Source organism: Micromys minutus (assembly GCF_963924665.1).
Source record: "Micromys minutus genome assembly, chromosome: 3".
Taxonomy (NCBI): Eukaryota; Metazoa; Chordata; class Mammalia; order Rodentia; family Muridae; genus Micromys; species Micromys minutus.
The window spans coordinates 26,038,198-26,064,128 of NC_137972.1; the positions used below are offsets into that span (position 1 = coordinate 26,038,198).

The 25,931-nt window shown below is 50.5% G+C and overlaps 1 protein-coding gene and 1 pseudogene across 2 annotated transcripts; one reads left to right on the forward strand and one right to left on the reverse strand.

The window, feature by feature from the left end:
• Positions 1-962: 962 nt before the first annotated feature.
• Positions 963-22,830, reverse strand: IL17RA (interleukin 17 receptor A; the record flags this gene model as incomplete). Its single annotated transcript, XM_080914032.1, has 12 exons — positions 963-2,908; positions 3,862-3,903; positions 5,379-5,505; positions 6,383-6,460; positions 6,883-6,966; positions 8,394-8,557; positions 8,776-8,823; positions 10,854-10,980; positions 11,760-11,872; positions 12,445-12,591; positions 13,292-13,316; positions 22,693-22,830. The coding sequence occupies 12 exons, from the start codon at positions 22,828-22,830 to the stop codon at positions 1,407-1,409; spliced, it is 2,595 nt and encodes an 864-aa protein (XP_080770158.1). The 3' UTR covers positions 963-1,406.
• Positions 22,831-25,148: 2,318 nt separating this feature from the next.
• Positions 25,149-25,503, forward strand: LOC308418863 (large ribosomal subunit protein eL22-like; annotated as a pseudogene). The gene has a single exon. The product of its transcript is annotated as a large ribosomal subunit protein eL22-like (transcript).
• The last annotated feature ends 428 nt before the right edge of the window (positions 25,504-25,931 follow it).

Below are 25,931 nucleotides of genomic sequence, written 5' to 3' on the forward strand. Positions count from 1 at the left end.
CCCTTTGGCTACTGCATGGTTGAATAGAGGCCACACACTCTGAGACTTGGAACCTCAAGAGCTTGCTAATGTTAGGCAAGATTTGTCTGTTACGACTCAAAAAGTGGGAACTTGTTGACTTATGGTAAGAGGTGATTCAATAACAACTACAAATCCTTAGCAACACAGCAAAAACTTTATTAAGTCTTCATTACTGCACACACATATGCACACACACAATCACTGAATTTGCGCCTCCCACAGCATTTCACGGTCCTTTTCTCACCGAAGTCTAGACAATTGGCAGTGAGTAGCAAAGGCCAGGGCTACAGACCTGTGCATTCTCCAGAACCTAAGCCGCAAGGCCACTGTCTGCCCCAAGAGGGCGCCCCAGGAGCTACTTTAACGAATCTCTCCTTATAACCTTAGTTATAGTGACATACTTTCCTTTGACCTTGGAGGGCCTACCACATTCTCCACTGTCATGCCCCTGCCCCATCCCCGCTACCCTCACATCTTTCTTAACTCCATCACTACACCCTGAGGTAGAGCTGCTCTGATCTCAGACTGCCAAGCTGCTGGGATCTGGTGGCTGCAGCCCTCCCACAGCCTGGCAGCCAGCACTCCAGCACAGGATTTCACACGCCTCTTCCTGCTTCTCGAGTTCTGCAGCACCCATTTCTATACTGACTCTTTCTAAAAATCTGATCTGAGAAGGCTTCTGGGTATATCTGGCATGCAGTCTCCTCCCCCACAGGGCAACAGATCCACTTATGAAAGGAATCCTCAGGTGCTCCCACCCTAGCCCCACAATGCTCTTTCCACCCTGAGCGCTGGCTCCTTCATAATACTTGATCCAATGGCTGCTCCCTCCCAGAAAAGCAGTACCCCCTCCAGAAACACCCCCCCCCCCCGCTCCCAGGGTCCTTCTGTAGCCCAGGCAGCAGCAGAATTCATCCTGGCTAGTTTTACATCTTTACTGAATTTTAAGCTTCTTAGGGCCAAGGCTGTGTCATGTAACCTGTTTTTGAATTCCAAATGCCTGACTAGTAGGTACGGAATGAATGTTCAAGGGATGAAGGACATACTTGGCTATGAGCTCTGGGAACAGGCTGCGGATTCTTGTGCAGTGATGACCAGATGTTCATATCAAGGAAAGGGGAGTGTTTAGGGATCAGAACCAAGATGTCTGCACTTATCTCTCTGAAGTCATGCTATGTTTTCACATTGGCCCTGAACCTCTGAATTCAGGAGATCGACAAGTCTCGGTCCCCAAGTGCTGGGACTTCAGATATACAACACTATGTCAGACTCAGATGTCCGTATCTTCAAGCTGGGCACTACGCACACACACACTACACACACACACATACACACGCACATATACAGTACAACATACATCCTCTTAAGTAGCAGGATCAGAAGGCCTAGGAGGGACCCTGCTGTTCCGTGGCTGGTCTCCGTGGCTCCAAGCTGTCCCAGCCAGGGTTCTTCTCAAGCTCCCAGAAGAAAAGCTGCCTCTGGAGGCTCCTCAGGCTCTGTAGTTGCTCAGGAGAGAGAGACTCAACTGACTCACCCAGTCCTAGTTCTTCCTCCTCTGTGAGCCAGTCAGGAGGCTGTGGGGAGCTTCTGGAGATGTAGCCCTGGTCTGACTGCACTGACTGCCGCTGCTCCTCCTCAGAAGGTGTGCACTCCTTGAGGACTACCTGAGACCTTGGCCAGCTCTCCTGGGCCTGTCCGCTCAGACTCTGCTGCAGCACCGAGAGCATTAGGCTTTCTAGCTGCTCTCTAGCATCGCCTTGGAGGTGGTCAGGTGACATCATTGGAGTGCTGCAGAGAGGCAAGTCATCTGAGTCCATGGGGAGGCAAAGGACGCTGTTCCGCTGAGCTCCCAGCAGTGGGCAAGCCTCGCTGTCCTCTGTAATGGCCAGCTGGGTTGCCGCTCCTCTGCCCTCTGGAAGAGGGACAGGTTCCACCACATGAGCTGCAGGGACCTGTCCTGCTGGCAGCACCGTGGTTTGGAGGGCCTGAGCCATTAGCTCTCTCTGTGGCCACAGCTGAGGATCCAGCTTTGCCACTCCACTTTCTTCCTCACTGACACAGACGTCCACCACAAGGCCGACTTCAGAAGTGAGCTCCCGCACCAGAGGCTGCTGTTTGACAATTCTTCCCCCTGGTGGCAGCAGTGAGTCTTCAAACACTTCTTCATCTGGGGATGGGAGATCTTGGTCATCTGCTAAGCAGAGATTCTCACGTTCAAACCAATCGGGGCACCGGGTTTGCCACTCCTGGAACCTAACCACGGCCTCCTTGAGCTGCCGGCCACTAGGGCTCTGCAGGTAATTTTCCCCAGTGAGCTCTTTGACATGATGCATCCGGCCAGGTTCAAACATCTCCAGGTCCTGGATCCGGAAGTACACCTCCTCAAATTTGTCCATGAGTGGGTACCTGGAGGTGATGTTGAAGAGGTCAGGGACATCCCTCTCACTACAGATGCCACTGAAGTAGCAAACAATGTAGGTACCGAAGCAGGCTGGTCTCTTGAAGTCTGGCAGGATCATGTTCATGGCTGCCGTGAAAAGGTCCCCAGCAGGCTTCCAGTGGTCACACCGTAGCTGGACAGCGGGCTCAGCCCAACCCAAGATGGCTTTCCACTTTGCTTGGGTGCCTCGGGAACACAGGATGATGATTTTGGAGTTGCTCTCCACCATTTCCTGCTTCTGTCGGCTCACCCAGGTCACGACCCCCACCTCAGAGATGACCTGCTCTTCCAGCAGGTCAAGGGCCACTTCAGTACCACAGGCAGTGATCAGGAACTGGGTGAACTTTAGGACCACCTCCACATAGAGGGGGTGGTCAGCTGAGTAGACAATCCAAACCTTCCTGGGCTTCAGGGGTGGGGGAGTCAGGTCCGCTATCGGCAAGATGCCTGTAAGAGACAAAGAAACATGTGCTGATGCTCATGCCCAAGACTGGACCTGGGCATTTCCCTCTAGCGTAGCGGTTCTCAACCCTTCGGAGGTTGAACAACCCCTTCACAGGATTGTATATCAGATATCCTGCATATCAGATGTGTATATACAAAGGCCACATAACAGTAGCAAAATTATAGTTATGAAGTAGCAACAAACATAATTTTATGGTTGGGGTCACCACAATATGAGGAACTATATTAAAGATCGATGCTTTAGGGAGGTTGAGAACCACTGCTCTAAAGTCAGCCTATGAGCTACCTGCATCAAAGGCAGAGTCTGGCTTTCTATCTTCAGCAAACAGCCTTCTGGTAGACCAGATGCTACTACATTGCTTTGTGATGTGTGAGGAGACAGTGAGGGCCCCTCCCTCCTTCGTAGCCGCTTTCCTCCACAAAGCTCTAGCTGGTCACTGGCTGACACATTCATCATTTTAAATGAAAAAGGAATAAAAAGCCAGACATATGGTTCACCCCTTTGATCCCAGTACATGGGAGGCAGAGGCAGGAATATCTCTATGAATTCTAGGCCTCCCTGATCTACATAGAAAGTTGCAGGCCAGCCAAGGCCGCACGCATAGTGAGACCCCTAAATCAAAATAAATAAGAAAAACAAAATAAATAAGAAAGACCTGCCCATTGACGAGAAACACCCATTCAAAAAGAGTTCTCTCTGAAAAATGTTTACCTTCTCTTCTTTGTCTAAGCAATTAAATAAAGGAACTCCAGGCCCCATGTTTGGGACATCCCAAAGCTCTCTCTGCACGAGGTAGAGACATATGTCCCAAGTAGAGGTGGGGCCTTCTGAAAGGACTCAGGAGTCTGACCAGAGACACAACAGATCCATCTACCCCAGGAACCCAGCAGGCTTCAGAAAGCAGGCAGGCCCCCACAGAGCATGTGCTACTGACCATTGATTTTGGAGTCATCACCATGTTTCTCTTGATCAGCTCCTGCAAGAAAAAGAAATCTATCGAGTGGCTTATTCCAAAGAGAAACAAGGATTGACTGGCTCACAGGTGTGATAGAAGGATGCTTAATGACACAGGTAAACAAGGGGAGCAGGTCCCAGCTAGTGACCACTAGACATTTCTGGGCCTCTGCAGAGACCAAGTCATGTGGCTGTGTAGGTGTGAGTCCTGGGTCAGATACTCCATTAAATGGGGTGAACAGAGACTAATGCTTCTGACACTTCATTGCTTCTGAGGAGTGGGGTTGTGGAGGGACATTCTCAAGGTTATGTGGGAAGTGCTGACCCTTCAGTCAGCTGAGGTCCGGATTATTCTGTGGCACTTGCCAAGCTGGGAGCCCCTGAGCTGGGGTGGGCTCCCTGGCCTCTCTCTGCAGTATGCTTCGCAAGCCTGAGTAGACTCCATTGGAGGGCAGGGAGGTTCACACAAGAGGCAGACATCTTACAACACTGCCTGCCAGAAGCAGCCCCCATGACCCTTTCGACATTTCCTCCTGGTGTCCTTGAGGTAAAGAAGGGGAACTACACTCTTAAGTAATTGTTCTCTTTCAACATATGACCAGGAGGTTTATTTCTTTGTGGTCCAGGGAGAGAAACCAGGGCCTTGGGCATTTTGGGCAAGTGCTCTATCCTTGAGTTACATCTCAGTTCCTAAAGAAGAGACTTAGTCATAATTTCAGTCCTTGTTCTTTGGGCCTTTACCCAGAGCTGTCAAAGATACTCTAATGACTAGTGAGTGAGTTTCCTCCTTTCCTCTTCCCTGTGGTGGGGACAGTTAAGGAAGTAGTAGAAAATGTAACAGCAGTTGGGACATGGCTCAGCATTAGCATGAAATGTCACGTGGCCCTCTCCAGAATCTGTGGGCCCCACAATTCAAGATCTGGAAGAACATCAGCAAGTGTAGAAACAGGTTCCCTATGACAAGGTACATTCTATGACAGGACAGGGAAAGTGGAGTCAACACACTTCTCCCTGTTAAAACTCAGCTAGTGGAAGGTACACAGGGAATCTAGGCTTAGTATCCTATTTTACAGAAAAAGAAATGGAATCTAAGATTAAGTCTCCTGCAACTACAAAACTAGTGAAGTGCAAGGGTCTTCCCTTGTGAGTTCAGGGTCAAAAGCCTGAGACTTTTCAACCCCACCCTGCTGTCCCTCAAATTCATCTCTGACCTCAGAGGCAAAGGCTGGGTGAGGACTTGGGGATAAAGTTATGCAGGTGCTGTTTGGCTGATCATGGCTGATGCAGGGAAATTCCACACTACCTCCTTCCTCCCTGTTGACTTTGGAAATACTAACTTTAACAAAAAAGTACCACCATGTTCACCACGGCCTTATGATGTGTTTTAGAAATGCCATTATGCCAGAGAGAAGCCTGAGACTCTGAAAAGTCCCACAGGGAGCTAACCTTTAATCCAGGGAAAAGACAGGAACAGGGAAGCAATGGTGTACTCCTTACCAGAAAGCTTCCAGGTCATGCAGATGACCAGCAGGATGACAGAGCCCACCAGCAGAATGGCGATGAGGGTGATGAGGCCGTACACCCAGAGGGGAGGATAGTCTGTAACTACCAAAGCAAAGTGAGTCTGCGCAGGGCCCCACACCCCCAGCCCGGGCTCTCAGCTACTTCACTCCTTGGCTAGCTGTGAGTGCATGCCTTCTGGATTGGCCCAGGGATAGGCTGGGACCACACGTAGTCCCTTGGGAATGCCCTTTACTAAAGGAAGGACTTACCTGTCATGAAAACTGTAATAGAACAAAAGAAAATAGGGACAAGGTCACTCTTAATGATTAGCAATCATCTAAGCCAGTCACAAACGCCCCAAAATGGCTTTAACCTATCAGAGATACCCACTGATGACCTTCAGCCAGCAGAGATACCAATGACAACTTTAACTCTGCAGACAGGCATGGCTACACTTTGTATGTCCTGCTCCATGGAGCCCCTTCAGCTGAAGCTCTAAGAGACTCCACTCCTCCCATGGGGACCAGGGCTCCTTCCACCACAGTGTCACATTGGCCCCCATCTGATCTGCATGTGGCAGAAGCAGAGATCCAGGAACAAGTGGCTGCCAAACCCTACAAGCTCAAGTAGGAACCTGGGGCTATGGCATTGATATGTGAACATGGGCAAATTAACATTTGTGCCTCGATTTTCTCTTATTTGAACCTGACATGCTAAAGTACTTCCATGGTACATAGTCCTAACTCTCTGAGAAAAACTATCTCATTTTTTAGCCAAGGAAACCTAGTTGATAAGAAAGGTTAAGTCCTCTACCTATGGGTGCAGAGCTAGTGAAAGGCATTGAGGAGGACAATCCAGGGATATCATCTGCACTCCAGCACAGGTACCAGCAGCTCTAAGCTAAACCTTCCTCTCTCCACAGTCAGGACTCATCTTAGTGGACAGTATCTTACCCCCACCCCCACACCAAGGACAATTCTTCCTCTCCTACCTGAGGCCTTTGAGATTACTGGGCAGGACACAGTTACAGCGTGTCTCAAGCAGTCATTCAGGCAGCTGTTGAAGAAGGGCTGGACCTGGGGGAACAGAAGGGTGAAGAAGATACCAACCCATACCTTCATGGCCAAAGAAGCAACCTGTGAGTAACAGACCCTGCTTGGCCAGGTTTAGATCTCCACATGACTGGTGAACAGTATGTGGTGATATATACCTATATCCTAGCTGCTTGGCAAGCCAAGGCAGTCTCCTCGGGCCAGCCTGGGAACTACAGTGAGACTCTATTCTCAAGTGGTCTATCCCCCTTATTTTTCAATAAGGTCTCCCGCCCATACAAAAGGGTAAAGCCCCTACCAATCTGGAAGGACCAGTAGGAGAGATGCAGAAAGCTGTAGTGAGCCAGAGCTCCTAGCAGTAGTGTCTGGAGCTACCTATCCATTGGCTGCCTTCTTCCTCTGAATGGTTGAACCTGAACATGCTCTCTACCGCTGTCCCAGCTCACCTGCACACGGTGATGACAGCACCAGTTAGACTTGCTTAGAGTGAATGTGACATTGGATCGTTGGTGGAATTCCTCTGGTCTGGGCTGGAGAGAGGGATGGAAGAAGCCAGCTGAGTAAGACCCTGGTGTTGTCTGCTGGGAAAGTGACTCTTTGTGGACCAGCCACCTCCCTTATAAATGCCAGAGGGAGAAATGTTTTCCTGATTTCTGGTCCAGAAAAATTGGTATTTGTGCAGAGTGACTAGCCCATGATGAGCTTATAAGCAGATTTAGCAATGAAAATTTCCCTCTTTGCTCTGGCTGCTGGGACCTGGGGCTCCAACCTATGACTATGCCGCAGGGGTGCCGGTGCACACACTTTGCTCTCACCGCCTCACAACACACACTCTGCTCTCACCGCCTCACAGCACACTCTCCTCTCACCGCCTCACAGCACACCCTGCTCTCACCCTCACAACACACACTGCTCTCACCGCCTCACAGCACACACTCTGCTCTCACCGCCTCACAGCACACACTCTGCTCTCACCGCCTCACAGCACACACTCTGCTCTCACCACCTCACAGCACACTCTGCTCTCACCGCCTCACAGCACACACTCTGCTCTCACCGCCTCACAGCACACACTCTGCTCTCACCGCCTCACAGCACACACTCTGCTCTCACCGCCTCATCCACCCTCCTGACGGAAATGCCCTCATTCATTTCTAAACTTCAAAATAGTTGAGAAAGTAGAATAAACACAGCCAAACAAAAAGAGAGCAGGCAAGACTGTGGAGGTGTGGAGACCATGGGCTGGGGTGTGGAGAGCGTGGGCTGGGCAGTATCGCTGTTTCACCAACTGAGGAGTCAGTAACAGATGAAATGGCCTCCCAACAGGTAACTGTCAGGAAAACATAAAAAGTAACGAAACTTAGCTGGGCTGTGGTGGCACACACCCACACACCCTTAGTCCCTCACTCAGGAGGCAGAGGCAGGTAAAGGATCCCTTTGAGTTCAAGGACAGCCTGGTCTACACAGAGAAACTCTGCCTCAAAAAAAAAAAAGGCACCCTAATTATTCTTGCCACTTTAACCCTCCTACTACCCCGATAATTATGTCCCTTAAATTTTAGTTAACAACTAAATACCTTATGACTAGCTTCAGTCTACTTCCCCCCCCCCCCCAGGAGACAGGGAGAAGGGTTTTAAGAGATGTTTTTTCTACTTCTTTTAATTTGCAATTTAATAAGAACTTCACTTTGAGATTTAGTAAAGAGAGGATTTAGACTTCTGTATTTAGATTTAGTCTGATGCTTCCTCAACCATTTTACCTCTGTTCATAAACTATTATTCTGAACAAACTGCAGACACCAGAGCCCTCTACTACCTGAGAGGGAAAGGCAGCTGCGAACTGCACCTGAGTCCAGGTTGGACTCTAGCCGAGAGGTTATCTAGGACCAGTATGGAGGAAGGTTGAGGATTTGAGAGGTATTTTAATCTATGTCTGAGGGGGTAAGAAATACAAGTACCGCAGATATTTGTGTAATTTCATCAAAGCAGCTTTGGTTCTCTGAGTCCGAAAAACTTTCCAGCAGGATCTGGTAGGGGGTGGACTCATTCCACAGGCTGAAGTCCACTCGAAGATGATGTGTGTCCAAGGTCTCCACAGTGATGTTGGGATCCCAAAGGCTGCCTGCCAAGGGCACAGTGCAGGTAGGAAGTGAGGAGGAGTAGGTGTCTCCATGGGCATGTGTATCATATGGGCCAGTACACAATTGTGCACGTACCCAATGAACTTCTATGTGCAAGTTCATGTGTGTACATACCCAGTTATGTATGTACTAACATGCATGTTAGTACTAAGTGCATGTTAATGTGCCTGGGTCAAGGTCTCCCAGGCCAGCCGGTTACCTGAGCTCACACAGGGTGCAGTCCTCTTCATCTTGGTGTCCTCACAGTCTGCCAACCCAATAAGAGAGAAATTGTAAGTCTCTGCCTTCAGGAGTTTGTTCTTACAGATTTTGGTGGTTTGGTTTTGTTTTCTGACACAGGGTCATTCTTCATATCCCTGGCTGTCCTGGAACTCACTATAGACCAGGCTGGTCTCAGGCTCGCAAGGATCCACTTGCCTCTGCCTCCCAAGTACTGGGATTAAAGGTGTGAGCCATCACACCCAGCCTGTTCTTCTGGATTTTTGACACTATTAAGATGTTATGCATTTAAGGAGCCTGCCCAAAGACACATCTTCACAGCCTGTTCCAGGCCTAGACAGTTGCCCCTGGCCAGAGATCCTACCAAATTGGGGCAATCTGGCTGGCCCTTTATACTTTGGAAGCCCTTCTGTCCTCCACTGCAGCCTCTCTGACTTCTCCCCTACTCATTACTAGGTTCTCACTCAGGAGCCCTGGTGGCCAGCAAGAGTCAGCATTTATTTACTTATTTGTTTTCTTTTCCTTTTTACCTGTAGAACTGTGGATCAAACCCAGACAGGCACCTTGCCATTGAGAACTTGGAATCAGTGTTTCTAACACATTCCCAGGGGTAGGGGAGGGAGGGAGAGCAGTTCTTTAGCAAGTACTTATTGAGCTACTTATTACAAGTACTGGGTGCACATACAGTGGAAACCACTGCTTTTTGCAGATTAACTCTACAGAAGAGTATTGCAGGACATTTGATCACACTGTGAACTCTGAAATTGTGTTATTTGCTGAAATAAACTGTTTCTAGTTGTAGTGTGGCTCAGCCCTCAGCACACACCTTTAATCCCAAACAATGAAAACAATGAAGGTAAAGTTAATTTGTAGAAGGAAGCAGCCATGTTTTAAAGTGATGTCTACTTGAGTGACAGACAGAGAGAGATTTGACAGACTAGGATATGCCCAACTCTCACAAGAAGAGAAATAAGGGAAGCTACTCAAGAGAGCAGTGGAGGGGGCGGGGACAGTTCTAACGGGACTGTGGTACAGAGATGGGATGCAGAGAGACAAGCAACAAACACAGGTGAAGACAAGATTAAAGCAGATTTCCAGAGTTAATTTGAGGCCAAGCACATCAGTTCAGGAGAGAGGCCGAGCAAGAAAAGCCAGACTGAATCAGTCAGCTTGGAGAGGAGTTTGAGCCTGAAGATCAGAAAGGATTAGAAAGGGTGCGCTTATTCAGCAGTAAGTCTCAGAGGCAGAAAACGTTCTAGGCCTATTCTAGAAGATAAGGAGGCTGGAAGCTTCCAGGTTAGCAGACAGAGGCAGTAATTACTCCAGGTGAATAAGAGATGCTTTTACAGAGAAGACCAGGGAAAGAAAACTGATGGCATCTGGAATGTCAGAGTAAGGACACGTGGGAAGGAGGCAGGTGAGCACATGTGTGTGCTTTAGGACGAGGAGGCACTGCCATCTTTAACAAGCATTTCTTGGGCTGCGATGTGGCTAACTTCCCAGTATCTGTGCCTAGGCTCCAAGTTCCCACCACAGCCACCAATAAAACAAAAAAACAAAATTTTCTGACTACCTGCTAGGTGTAATGAGAAATGATGTCAGCGATGGCCAAGGTTCTGGGAAAGGCAGAGACAGAAAGTGACCCAGAAGACCTGATGGTCCCTGAGAGGTGAGATGGCAATCACAGACAGCATGGATTGGTGGGCCAGGAGAGCAGGGTGTGTAGGCGGGATGCAGGGGAAGTGAGCAAACTGAGGGAAACTGTCCAGGCTGAGTACATAGGCCACCGCCCTTCAGGGATCTGGCATTTTCTGAGATGGAAGCTACTTTTCTATACAGAGGGAGGGACCCTTGTTGCCAACACCCTCTGGGGTCTCTCTACACAACAGAGGACAAACGCTGCCTTTAGGACATAAAGGCTTTGGCCTCAGCTGGAGGTACACTCAGGCCCTGGATCTGCAGCCACTGTGGAGCAGAGCTGGCCTCTGATGTCTGAGCCCCTTGATGCTTTCTTCACCCAGAGCCCAGTACCAAGTGGATGCTTAGAAGGGTGCTTACCAGGAACAAAGATGATCTTGGACTTGTGGTTTGGGTCCCCATCAGGGATGGGCTTAGGCAGGTGGTGAACAGTCACCTCATACTCCTGGCCAGGATCTACCACAAAGTGGCTGAAGGAAAACCGCCACTGGGGAAGAGAAGCGATGGGATGGGTCATACAATGCCCCCAGCCATTCTGTCCAAAGTCCCCATGTCACACTTCCCCATAATCAGTCAACGAGCAAACAAACAAAAGGATAAAAAGATAACCACAGAATCTCACATTAGAGACATGCTATCTTTGTCCTTTCTATCTGTTTAAAAGTTCCACCAGTTGGAGCTGAAGGGGTTTGCAACCTCATAAGAACAACAATACCAACCAACCACAGTTCCCAGGAACTAAACCACTATCCAAAGAGTATACATGGATGGACCCATGGCTCCAGCTGCACATGTAGCAGAGGATGGCCTTGTTGGGCATCAATGGGAGGAAAAGCCCTTGTTCCTGCCAAGACTCAATGCCCCAGTGTAGGGGAATGTCAGGGCGGGGAGACAGGAGAGGGTGGGTGGGTAGGCACCCTCACAGAAGCAGGGGGAGGGGATATGAGATTGGTGGTTTAAGGAGGAGAAACCGGAAAAGGGGATAACATTTGAGATGTAAATAAAATATATTCAATAGAAAAATTTAAAAATTCTTCCAGTAAATGGCCATGCCATTTGCATGCATTCACACACACATGCGTGAGAGAGAGTAAACCAGCCTTATAGAGTGTCTTGGTCACGTGGGAGGAAGAAGAAGAAGCAGAAGTGCCAGGATCATAGCAGGCAGCCATCTTGAACTCATCCTTTCAGTTAGGTGTACCTTTGGAACAAGAAACCTGTACTGGTGTCACTTAGGAACACAGTCCAGTGAAGCTGTCTTCTTACCCGCTTATGATGATGCCACAGCTTGGACAGAAACTCAAACTTGACACACAGCCGCTCGTTGGTGTTCAACTGCAGGATGGACAGCTCTGCACCCTCAAGGTACAGGATGCTGGCTGCAGGCCAGGAAGAAAAGGGGAACACAGATGCATACCAACCCCCTGCCAGGGTGTGGCTTTTCCCCATCTGCCTTCTTACCTAACTCCCCACTTCCCCCCACTTAGGCCTTGCAGAAAGTACCTCCTAGTGAGACAAGGGACAGTTTAACAGGAAAAAACAAAACCCTGGGAACAGGACATGGTCCATCCATCCAGAGGCTGCTAGCATCGTCATCCAGAATACCAGCTAGGGACCTACAGGGAGCAGTTGCTGTTGCCCCTTCGCAGATGTGGGGCTGGCTCTGTTCAGAAATTCTGCAGTTAATCACCCCTAATGAGGTTTGGAGTATGTTTTGAAAAGTTTTGACTCTTAAGCTAAGAGAAGAAGCTGCCCTTTCCCCGTGTAATAAAAAGTTGGTGCACGGGAAGGCCTTTCATAGAGACAGTGTGAACAGAAGCCACTCTGTAGGCATACATCTATGTGAAAAGTTCTTGCTTCGTAAACGATGGAGCCTCCCAGTACCAAGCAGGAGTGAGCGGTGGTCTCCTCCTAAGGGCAAACCCAGGCGCTGGCTGGTGTGGTCACTCACCATCTGTCTGCAGGGTCCACTCAACGTGCAACACAGGGACTAGGTCTCCTTGCTGGGTAGCGGAAACGTTCAGATGGATGTAGATGTTTTTTGGGGAAGACGGAGTCAGGTTTCGAGGGTGGATCCAGCTGTCATCCAGGCAAGTGCCTGTTGAGGAGAACAATTATCTGACCTACAGCCAAGAGGGTCCAGAGGAGTCCCAACAGGGCTCAAGGCCTGCAGCTGTTCTCAACTTTCCAACTGTGACCTTGGCAAGCTCTCAGCCCAGACTGCTCTTTTCTAATGCTGAGAACGTTTGGGGAGAAGGGTTTTGAAAAGAGGCATCCATTGGAAATGGGGGTATAGGGGGAGGGGCAGCAGTGAGAGCTTCCTTATTTTTACTTGTCATGGTCCCTCATTAGCACTGACACTTGAAGTATATGCCTGATCCTTAAAACAAAGCCAGCAGCTGGGATTGTGGCTCAGAGGTGTGAGTTTGTCTATGGAGTCTAAGCAATGGGTTCTATATCCAGAATAGAAAAAAGCTTCTCACAGACAAACAAACAAACAAATAAACAAAACCCCAGAGCCAAGCCAGCACCACTGCTCCTGTAACAAGCTGAATGGGACAGGCATAGTTATGTGCACTAGGGTACCACGTTATACCTTGGCAGCATCATTTTGCATAGTGAATTAAGGTTTCCTCCTGGAGCACTGATGCCTATAACCAAGATGGCCCAGCTGACAGTGACAAACCCCACCCAGAACATGGCACATAGAGGCTGTCCTGTGGAAGTCAGCGGGAGGCCCTCCCTGTATTAACAGCAGCAATAAGTGGAACAAAAAAAAAAAAAAAAAAAGAACTTACTATTCTTGACTCTGCAGCTCAGCCCCTGTGGGAAGAAAGGAAGTGTTGATTACAGACGAGAAACCAGGCCCACTGTGGCCCAGCTGTACGGCAGGCCCATAACAGCAGGTCATACAGCTCCTGTCTCCCTCCCATCTCACTTTTGGGAGCTGCTCTGCCAAGTAGCCAAAAGTCTTCTGCACTTTTCCCCCTCTTTGTCCAGTCAAGGAGGTGAGTGGTGGACAGAGAGCAAACAGAACTGGAGGCTTCTCTCTCTCTCTCTCTCTCTCTCTCTCTCTCTCTCTCTCTCTCTCCTCTCTCTCTCTCTCCCTCTCTCTCTCTTGGCTTCTTTTGGGGACAGGGACTCACAGTATAGCCTAGACTAGACGTGGCTGACCAAGACCTCACCGAGAACAGCATGTCTCTGCTTCCCTGAGTGCTGGACTAAGGCATGGGCTGCCATGCAAGGCTAGAATTGGAGACGTTGAGTAACTGTTATGGGCTGGGAATTTAAAGAATAAAAAGAAATAATAATAAAAAACTACAAAAACAAAACAAAAAAAGAGAGCATTGTCTGCTGAAGAAAGTCTTTATATTGAGCTTTCCAATTTTCTTAAGAGGTGAAACATCAAATTTATAATTCCTGCTGCAGATCAGTCATAAAAAATTATACTGAGCCGCTGTAAACTTGTTCTCTCTCTATCTGTCTCTCTGTCTCTCTGTCTCTCTGTCTCTCTCTCTCTCACACACACACACATACACCTTACCCTCACATCCCTGGTGAGCCACTTCACTCAAATACTCAAAGCCTCAGTTTCTTCAGCATAAAATCAGAATAGTCTAACACCAACTTCACACTGTTGTTGGGAATTAAACTAACCATAGGAGTCAAGACCCAGAGCAGGATGTGGGAGATGATGAAGCAGGCCCTTCACTTCTCACTTCTGCTTCACAAACACTGTAAACACTGGGCTGATGTTCTCAGACTGGCCATCAATTTAAGGAGTGCCACAGAACTCTGACCTGGCCAATCCACAGCTCATAAAACCCTGGCTCCTTAGGTATAGTTCACTGGCAACAGTGATCATACAACCACCTCCCTGCCAATATCTGGCACAAGTGATAGGGGACATCCTTTAGAGCTAGAGTGACCTCCACAGCCAGTGTTGGCAAGGTAGCAAGGATGCTCTGGAATTCAGGCTCTGCCACTTCTGGGCCTGAACCACCCAGACTGACCAACACCGTCCCGTGAAGCGGATGTGAAGCTGGGGGAAGACCTGGATGATGGGTGCACAGTAATGCACTGTATGTAGGATGGACATTGATTGACAGCTGCCTCTCCAGATGGAGCTGAGTGAATGTATGCCCCAGGGTTCATTCATAAAACAGGACGCAGGATGGCCCTGAGGTCATGTCAGGATCCAGTCTGAGTCTGCTACTGGATCTGTGTCCTTCCTACAGTTCACTGCTCTTGGGGTCCCGACTCCATACACCTCTCCCAGTTCTCTTTGTGATGAACTGTCCTTCACTGCCCCTGGGCTAACATCACATCCTTGCTGGTTTCAAACAAGACCATCCCGATGTCTCTGCTCACTCCGACACACACCACACTGCTCTGAGATGAACTTCCTTCCACACGCCTGTCCTCTCTTCCTGTCTAGCAGCCCTGTGAACGGGTCACAGAGGACAGAAACTGGTCTTGAGATTGGGAACTCTTACAGAAAGAGCAGGTAGCTGCACTCCATTTGGGGTACCTCCCTGTTACCCATCAGTAGCTACTTAAAATCCAGGGCAACATGGCACCTATCCTGACAAGAGGAGGAAGTGGGAGGGGCTTGGAAACACTTGGTTGACAGGCTTGCAGCAACAGATAGAAATAGCTTGATACTTCAAGTTTCAGTCTTGCCTGTTCGTAGTTGGATATGTGATCATCTGTGAAGAGGAGAGGGGAGAAACTACCAGAAAAATGTTTTATCAAAATACCTCATCAGAGACAACAGCTGCCTGGCTGTAACAATAGGAAGCTGAACAGCAAACCCTGATACAAATGTGATGGGAGAGATGGCTCAGCGGTTAAGAACACTGACTGTTCTTCCAGAGGTCCTGAGTTCAATTCCCAGCACCCACATGGTGGTTCACAAATGTAATGGGAAAGGAGAGATCGGGATCAAGTGGTGGTTCCTCTATTACTAGAGATAAGTAAAAAGGCACATTGCAAAAATGTGGGTGTCAAAAGAAACAAGCAGGTCCATTATAAGTGTCTGCTTTTGGGGAGCAGGCTTAGGTGTGACATAGAGAACTGTTTTAAATATCCCAGCACAATTTTTAAAGAGGAACCTCTACATTCCTTGATAAAAATGAATTCTAAAGATGGGATGCTATTAATCTAAACCAGATTTTAAAACAAGGTAGTTTTCCTCTCTGGGTTTTATGGAGAATTCCTTTACCTTTCTGTGTTAGTCTCTTAAAGCACCACAACAGCCTTAAAAGGAGACAGGAAAGGGCGATGAAAATATTATTATATTATTTGAAGAACATATTTTTCTTTAAAATTAAAAAAATATTCTATATGCATGGGTGTTTTGCCTGCACTGTGTACCACACATGTGCCAGCATTAGTTAGAAAAGGAAGTAGAATCTCCGAAGCTAGAGTTATAAGCAGTTGTGAGCCAACATATGGCTGCTGGGAATTGAACCCTGGTCCTCCAGAAGAGCAGCCAGCACCCTAACCACTGGGCTATCTCTTCAGCCCCTATTTCTTTTTACTTATAATTTAATTTCAGTATAGACTTTTCATTGACCAGCTACCTCCTCATGAACGGCATTGTTAGCCATCTTGTAGACATCAGAAACTATTCAGAATGATGAAGGGATTCTGACAGCAGCTAATACTTATGGAACTGCCCTTGCCATTATTTTAAGCATATTCCTGTACTTTAAAGGTTCACTGTAAACTGTAATGCTGGCAGCAGCCTTACGGATCTGCTTTCCACATCTTTGGCTACATCAAGAGGCTGCATTGGAGCCACTGATGATACCTTGCAGGTCTGTGTATGTGCACTCTGCGATGGTCACATGAAGATTAGGTCACCTACCTCTCTCCACGGTTAGGCGACTCACACCTGTGGCACACAGGGAGAGTCGCTAGGTGGCTCCAGGTTCCAGAGCTACAGTAAGCCTGCTTTGCTCCAGAACCATGCCCCAGCACAGCTATTCTGCCTCCCAGAAAAGGGATGTTTACAACACACAGACTCTGCACTCATAGCAGGATGATTAAAAGAAGTGTTTGGCTCTGGGCATTGAGCAAACATTACCAACTGCCTGATACAGGTTGGTGGAACACCCCGGTGTACACAGCCTGAGGCCTTCACAGACAGAGCCGTGGAGGTCCTCCCCACAACCTCCTGGGAGGAGAGGACGCAGGGCTGTAGTGCAGGAGATGGGGAGGCAGCTGGGGCCAAGTCTTCGGACTGAGCACCAGGCTCTTGCTCATTGCTAATTGAAACAAAAGTCTTTTGATGGCAGTGTAGCCTAACAAAGGCAGGCAGGGTGAGAGCTGGTCCAGTGTGATTCCATCACTGGCACTGCATCCTTGCGTACAGGACAGTGTCCACCAAAGGAGCACCGGCAAAACACAACTTTTTCTCTTAGGGAAGAGTGGAAGGGCTGAGCACAGCTTCCGGAAACCACAAGACAGAAGGGCGATGCCAAACAGTCATTCTACCGCAAGTAAAAACCACAAGCACTCAGGAAAACAAACTGGTAATGGTAACATATATCCTGTCTTCGAACAGTGTGAGCATTCATGCTGACGAGCCTCCAGGTACTGCTTACAGGGCTTCCTCGAGAATGGCAGCTAACAGGGAACTGACTTTAAGAAGCCTATCTAGGCAGGCCAACAAAAAATCATCCCGGGAACTATAGTCGCGTCTGGTGTCTTCAGGGTTGGTTTTGGGGGGCATTACAGTCATCCAAGTTTTGAGGTGCTAATTCCAACCAGCCCAAACAAGTGCAATGGCCTCAGCTTACCACTGCTTGAAAAACAGGGGGCACTTCCTTCTTCTTCTAGTTTTTGTACTTCATGCCACACACATTTACCAAGCCCCTAGAGCTTGCAGCATGAAACAAGGAACAGCAGAGGCCTGGGGAAGCCTCCTTCAGTCACAGGAGGGAGTCACTGACTGCTAAATCAGTTTCCAAGTGCAAGTGGCCAGCTCCCTTTGAGCTGTCTCACACAGTCCTCTCACGGTGGAAATAAAGTATACTGCAGTCACTAAAACTATGTGGTGTGTGCAACATGTGTGAATGGTGTGTGTATGTGTGTGTATGTATGTGAGTGTTTGTGTGTATATGCTGTGTGTATGTATGGTATGTATTTATGTGTGAGTGTGTGTGTGCGTGTGTGTATGCTCACGTACGCACTCGTGAACAATGTTTTTCCTCTGTGCAGTTCTGGAGTTGGAACCCAGAGACCACTGAGCCACACCCACAGCTCTAGCTTCTTTTGAAAAGGACTTCAAAGCCAACAGAAAGAGGAGCTGTCAGGCTGTGGAGCCCAGATGTTGGTGAGGCAACAGAGAGGACAGAGGGAGGCTGCAGAGAAATGTGGCCCCCAGCGGTTTTCCAAGTAAAGGTAAGCCTTTATGGATGGCTCAGCAGTGAAGAGCACTTGTCCTACATCCTACAGTGCCCAGGCAGGCCCAGCATACGGTGGCTCACCAACCATCTGTAATTCTAGTTCCAGAAGATTCAATGTCCTCTTAACTCCATGAGCACTGGACAAACATGTGGTGTACATACATGTATGCAGGCAAAACAACATAAAACAAACAGATAAACAAAAACCCCAAAATCTAAGTTAAAACAAAAACCATGACTGGGCTATGGTACTTGGGAGGCAGAGGCAGGCAGGTCTTTCTGTTTGAGGACAGCCCCATCTACAGGGTGAGTCCCAGGCCAGCCAGGGCTACACAGAGAAACCCTGCCTGGAAAACAAAACAAAGACAAACAACAACACAAACAAAAACCTAAAATAAATAAATGAAAACTAAAACCAAACCCAAAAGACCCTCAAGATTTGTCAGGGACTGTGAAGCTGAGAGTCTGGATGCGCTTCTGCAGACCTCACAGCCTTTTTAGCTCAGTTCCCACCCATCTCTCTCCTGTTCCACACACCCCCATCGTCCACTCCCACCCATCTCTCTCCTGTTCCACACACCCCCATGACCCACTCCCACCCATCTCTCTTCCCTGTTCCACACACCCCCATCGTCCACTCCCACCCATCTCTCTCCTGTTCCACACACCCCCATCGCCCACTCCCACCCATCTCTCTCCTGTTCCACACACCCCCATCACCCACTCCCACCCATCTCTCCCCTGTTCCACACACCCCCATCACCCACTCCCACCCATCTCTCTTCCCTGTTCCACACACCCCCATCGTCCACTCCCACCCATCTCTCTCCTGTTCCACACACCCCCATCGCCCACTCCCACCCATCTCTCTCCTGTTCCACACACCCCCATCACCCACTCCCACCCATCTCTCCCCTGTTCCACACACCCCCATCACCCACTCCCACCCATCTCTCCCCTGTTCCACACACCCCATCACCCACTCCCACCCATCTCTCCCCTGTTCCACACACCCCCATCATCCACTCCCACCCATCTCTCTCTCCTGTTCCACACACCCCCATCACCCACTCCCACCCATCTCTCTTCCCTGTTCCACACACCCCCATCGTCCACTCCCACCCATCTCTCTCCTGTTCCACACACCGCCATCGCCCACTCCCACCCATCTCTCTCCTGTTCCACACACCCCCATCGCCCACTCCCACCCATCTCTCTCCTGTTCCACACACCCCCATCGTCCACTCCCACCCATCTCTCTCCTGTTCCACACACCCCCATCGCCCACTCCCACCCATCTCTCTCCTGTTCCACACACCCCCATCACCCACTCCCACCCATCTCTCCCCTGTTCCACACACCCCCATCACCCACTCCCACCCATCTCTCCCCTGTTCCACACACCCCATCACCCACTCCCACCCATCTCTCTCCTGTTCCACACACCCCCATCATCCACTCCCACCCATCTCTCTCTCCTGTTCCACACACCCCCATCACCCACTCCCACCCATCTCTCTTCCCTGTTCCACACACCCCCATCGTCCACTCCCACCCATCTCTCTCCTGTTCCACACACCGCCATCGCCCACTCCCACCCATCTCTCTCCTGTTCCATACACCCCCATCACCCACTCCCACCCATCTCTCCCCTGTTCCACACACCCCATCACCCACTCCCACCCATCTCTCTCCCCTGTTCCACACACCCCCATCGTCCACTCCCACCCATCTCTCTCCCCTGTTCCACACACCCCCATCGTCCACTCCCACCCATCTCTCTCTCCTGTTCCACACACCCCCATCGTCCACTCCCACCCATCTCTCTCTCCTGTTCCACACACCCCCATCATCCACTCCCACCCATCTCTCTCTCCTGTTCCACACACCCCTATCATCCACTCCCACCCATCTCTCTTCTGTTCCACACACCCCCATCGTCCACTCCCACCCATCTCTCTCTCCTGCTCCACACACCCCCATCACCCACTCCCACCCATCTCTCTCTCCTGTTCCACACACCCCCATTGCCCACTCCCACCCATCTCTCTCCTGTTCCACACACCCTCATCACCCACTCCCACCCATCTCTCTCTCCTGTTCCACACACCCCCATCGTTCACTCCCACCCATCTCTCTCCTGTTCCACACACCCCCATCGTCCACTCCCACTCATCTCTCCCCTGTTCCACACACCCCCATCGTCCACTCCCACCCATCTCTCTCCTGTTCCACACACCCCATCACCCACTCCCACCCATCTCTCTCTCCTGTTCCACACACCCCCATCGTCCACTCCCACCCATCTCTCTCCCCTGTTCCACACACCCCCATCACCCACTCCCACCCATCTCTCCCCTGTCCACACACCCCATCACCCACTCCCACCCATCTCTCTCCTGTTCCACACACCCCCATCATCCACTCCCACCCATCTCTCTCCTGTTCCACACACCCCCATCACCCACTCCCACCCATCTCTCTTCCCTGTTCCACACACCCCCATCGTCCACTCCCACCCATCTCTCTCCTGTTCCACACACCGCCATCGCCCACTCCCACCCATCTCTCTCCTGTTCCATACACCCCCATCACCCACTCCCACCCATCTCTCCCCTGTTCCACACACCCCATCACCCACTCCCACCCATCTCTCTCCCCTGTTCCACACACCCCCATCGTCCACTCCCACCCATCTCTCTCCCCTGTTCCACACATCCCATCACCCACTCCCACCCATCTCTCTCTCCTGTTCCACACACCCCCATCGTCCACTCCCACCCATCTCTCTCTCCTGTTCCACACACCCCCATCGTCCACTCCCACCCATCTCTCTCTCCTGTTCCACACACCCCCATCATCCACTCCCACCCATCTCTCTCTCCTGTTCCACACACCCCCATCATCCACTCTCACCCATCTCTCTTCTGTTCCACACACCCCCATCGTCCACTCCCACCCATCTCTCTCTCCTGTTCCACACACCCCCATCACCCACTCCCACCCATCTCTCTCTCCTGTTCCACACACCCCCATCACCCACTCCCACCCATCTCTCTCTCCTGTTCCACACACCCCCATCGTTCACTCCCACCCATCTCTCTCCTGTTCCACACACCCCCATCGTCCACTCCCACTCATCTCTCCCCTGTTCCACACACCCCCATCGTCCACTCCCACCCATCTCTCTCCTGTTCCACACACCCCATCACCCACTCCCACCCATCTCTCTCTCCTGTTCCACACACCCCCATCGTCCACTCCCACCCATCTCTCTCTCCTGTTCCACACACCCCCATCGTTCACTCCCACCCATCTCTCCCCTGTTCCACACACCCCCATCATCCACTTGATCCTGCACTTGACACTGACCGAGGCACACCCCACCAGTGAGAATGAATGCTTTAAGCAAACGTTTCTGAGGCTTCCGCCCTGGATCAGAACTGCTCAGATGTCTTTTCAGTGGACAACAGCCCAACTGGATGTAATTTTCCCCTCCTGGACTCCCCACTGGTTGTGCAGAGAACGTTTGCTCCAGGCTGCCTAGCAAGGTAGTTACTGCATCCAAGACAACTTCACCCTGGACTCTGAAGTCCCAGCCTTATTTCTTTATTTTCAGTTTACTTGTATTGGGAGGCCCTTTGGCAAATGGCAAGCCGCAAACAAATGTCTGAAGAGGTCACTCTGATTTGCCCAGTATGGGATCACTATGACATTTCCCAACAGCTCTCAGACTTTTAAAAAAAAAAAAAAAAGTTTTTTTTTTTTTTTTTCCTGTAAAATAGTCACCCTTTCTCCACCCTCTTTTCGTAAATCTACAAAATTAGATGAGAACTAACTATCCTTTGTTTCATATCCTCTGACTCAGCTACTGGGGTCAGCGGTGGAAGTGGAGGGGAAGGGGCTAGAAAAGCCAGTGCAGGAAGAGAAAGCTTGGAGGGGAGAAACGGAGGAAAGTTTATTTGTGGAACAGGCACTAGTTTTGCACAGGTTCCTTGTTTTTTGTTTTGACAAATGAGCGGGCTTAACAGTAAGATTCAACTGCCAGGGGTGTGTCAGCTTCCTAGGAGTGCAGCCGGGCGTGGGGGTGGGGTGGTCCTCCTTGGCAGTAACGGACTGGCAGACTTCCACACATGTTAACTCAATTTTAGTATTCTCGGTTCTGGGACACACGTGGTAGTGGAAAGATGGAATGGACAGCATCTTTCAACCCACATCCTGTTTGATTCCCCCGGGTACCGGGCTCGCCCCGTATTACCCAACCTGTGGGGACCCCGGGGGCCAGACTGGGGCGCCAGAGCATGGGAGAGGTGGAGGATGACTGCTCAGGAAGCAAGGAATTAGGGGCCAGTCCAGATCGGTTCATCTCCTGCCAAGGCCCCTTCTCTAGGTCCCTGTCCATCCGGAGCTGCCAGCCTCCGTCTTCCAATTCCGAGGCCCGAACGGAATTGTCACCCCCGCCTCGCGCTACCAGGGTCACCGTCGTCCGCCCGGGTAGTTTCCCCAGAACTCCCCCTCACCGCGACTACACTCCCGGAGTCGCTGCCAGCGCGCCTCCACGCTGCGCCCGTGCCCGGGACCTCCTCGGAGTCCCTAGGGCGGACTTTCAGCCTCCCCGGGCCCGCCGGAGCCTGGACCGTCTGCCCCTTCGCACAGCCGACGGCTTTCATCGCCTTTGACAGCCCTTCGCACTCCCGACGGCCTTTCCCACTCCTGCCCGACCGCCGTCCTCTCCACCACCCCCGGACAACCCCCGCATCCTTGCTCCGCCCGGCTTCTCTCACCTCCTGCGCACAGTCCAGAGCCGGGAAGTCGAGGAGGCGCGGGGAGGCTTGGCCCGGGGCCAGCGCGCTCAGCAGCAGGAGCAGACATCCCAGCGCGAGCTCGGGGACGACCCGTGGCCAGCGGCGTGGAGTCGCCATGGCCCCCTGCCCGGTGGCGGAGCAGCGGCGGCCGGAGATGGGCTTTCCCAGCCGAGGACTGGCGCGGGTCGGTTTGGCTCGGCCTCCTCCACCTCGCTTCCGGCTCCCCAGAGGGCCGGCCGCTCGGGGCGGGGCTTGGGCGTGGCTGCCCTTCCTCTGGCCCCGCCCCCGCCTTGGCCCAGGTGCGCTCTTGGCCCAGGCTCACCTTGGATGTCGCTCTGAAACACAGGAACCCTTTTTTACCAGCCCCGCCCCACTGTCAACTTGCTGTGGAGCCATAACTGTCCTCGCCATCGTACCTTCCCGGTTTACACTGATTTGTTTCTCCATCTAGTCATTTTAGTCTAGTTCCTGACTCGGGATTCCAGGGAGCCTGTTTAAGGCAATCTCCCTTTCAGTGTTTATGCGTTGTAGCGCTGTTAATAGAGAAAAGAGTCCATCTCATCGGCATAATGCTCGTTTCTCATTTTTCTATACAAATTTCTAGTCTTTGATGACCGGACCATGTAGTTTAAGCTTTATTTGGAGAGTCCATGAAACTCTGTATTTTCTCCCTTTAAGCGCTGAATCATACATTCGCACACTCAAGCAAAACTCTGAGCAGTGAATTAGTCACCTCAAGGCTTGAGTAAAGAAAACACATCATTCCGTAGCAGAGGTGGGGGTTTGGCATTGCTAAGTACGAAGGGTTAAGAGTAAAAATGTAAAAATGGCATCAGAGGAGGGAAGTAGAGACAGAGAAAGCCAGCTCTTTCAGGAATCTCACTGTGGGACCCAGCAGGGTGCGGTATGGCTGGGCTTCAGTCCAGGCTGACAGGAAAGGCCTGGAAGCTGAGGCCTGAGGGACAGGGGACTGAGCAGTACAAAGGACAGAGTCTCTGAGACCTAAGGATGCCCTCTAAAGTCCCATGGAGAGACTGGCCTTTCCACCTCTGAACACAAGAGATGAGAGAAATAGTGATGATAACTTGTGTGGTGACCACAGTCCTTTAATCCCCAGCACTTGGGAGGCAGAGGCAAGTGGATCTCTGGGTTCAAGGCCAGCCTGAGTGAGTTGAAGGCCAACCAGGGCTGCATCCAGAGACTCTGTCTCAAGAAGCCAAGGAGAAGGGCTGGAGAGATGGCTCAGTGGTTAAGAGCACTGACTGCTCCTCCAGAGGTCCTGGGTTCAATTCCCAGCAACCACATGGTGGCTCACAACCATCTGTAATGGGATCTTCTGGGGTGTGTGTGTGTGTGTGTGTGTGTGTGTGTGTGTGTGTGTGTGAAAACAGACTTGTGGGTTTTGAAGGAAAACAGGGTCTTGGGTGATGATTTCTCTGCTTTTGAATCAGGAGATGCATTGCAAGAAACTGGAGACTTAGAAAGAACAGAAAGGTGGTGAAGGTGCACAGGCTGTTGGTTTTCTCCAGACTCAGACATTTGGGATTGTGGAATCCAGGTGCATATTGAAGCAAAGGGTCAGATCCAGACAGGGCTAGCACAGGGCCCCAAATTACTCTTAGAGCAGGTTCATGACACAAAACCCTACCTTATAAAGGACAAAAGACTTATCTTTAGGTTCCCTTTGGCCTGGCCAGCCCCTTGGGAAACTTGCAGAGCCCAGAAAGACACAGCCCAGAGGATAGCTCCCCAGTGGAGCAGTCAGCAGGCAGGGGGACCTTTCCAATGCAGGACAGCCAGCTGCAAGAGGATAAGGGACTCGGCTTGGCCTGGGCAGGAGAAAATCTAATGGCCAGCTGGTTGGCTTACAGGGAAGTCTTTGAAGCAGAAATTAGATGTCAGTTTTCTAATTTCTAAATCAGTTATAACTGACCAGTCTAAGGTCAGCCTAAGGGATGAGCCTATAACCGTTCTCTTTGTAGGAAAATGCTCAACGTAAGTACCGTTGCTCCCTTGTCCCCATTTGCTCCCTTGACCCTTCTTGGCACCCTGCTTGGCAGAGCCATCAGCTAGTCTAGTCTGGTGCCCACCTCTTCTGCTGCTTGTGCATGAGCTGGTCCAACATCTGGCACTTAAGTAGTTGTTTGCAAGCTTATATAGTACGTATATCTAGAAATCTTCTGCAGTGGCTTTGTCAATAAAACTTAAATGATTACTTTACATAAGTACACTGTAACTGTCTTCAGACACACCAGAAGAGGGCATCCAGTCTCATTACAGATGGTTGTGAGCCACCATGTGGTTGCTTAGAATTGAACTCAGGACTTGTGGAAGAGCAGTGCTCTTAACCGCTGAGCCATCTCTCCAGCCCTATTACTTTATTTATTTATTTTTTTACTTAAAATTTATTCTTCGCTTTCTGCCTCCTCTGCCACCATGCGCCCGTGAAAAAGCTTGTAGCGAGGGGGTGGGGGAAGAAGAAGCAGGTTTTGAAGTTCATCCTTGACTGCACTCACCCTGAAGAAGATGGGATTATGAACGCTGCCAATTTTGAGCAGTTCCTCCAGGAGAGAATCAAGGTGAACGGGGAAAGCCGGCTATCTTGACGGAGCAAGAGCAAGATCACTGTCTCTTCCGGGGTGCCTTTCTCCAAAAGGCATTTGAAATATCTCACCGAAAAATATTTGAAGAACAACCTCCGAGACTGGCTGCGTGTTGTCGCCAACAGCAAAAGCAAAGAGCTACTGCCAGATTAATCGGAACGAGGAGGAGGAAGAGGACGAGGATTAAGACACATTCGTCTGCAATGTTTTGTATTAATTCATAAATAAAATTTAGGAACAAAAAATTTATTCTTCGACAATTTGATACATGTATAGCGTGTAACTGGGTCACACCCACCCCTACTCTCCACGTCTCCCCTCACCCCCGCACCCCCATAAGTCTCCGTCCCACCTTCATGTCCTCCGTTTTTAAAAATGACTCACAGAGTCCAGTTCGTCTTGTCCACGTGCCCATGGGTGTGGGACCATTCACTGAAGCGTGGGCATACACACCCCGAGAAGATCAACTCTGTCCCTGCAGCCATGGACAGCCAATAGCGTCTCAGCTAGGGGCGGGGCCTCGGGGGCACCTCCCACACCGACGCTGGAATGTTGACTGCCCAGATCAGCGCAGAAGTTTGCAGCGGCAACCACGTCCAGAAGCTGGCATTTCTC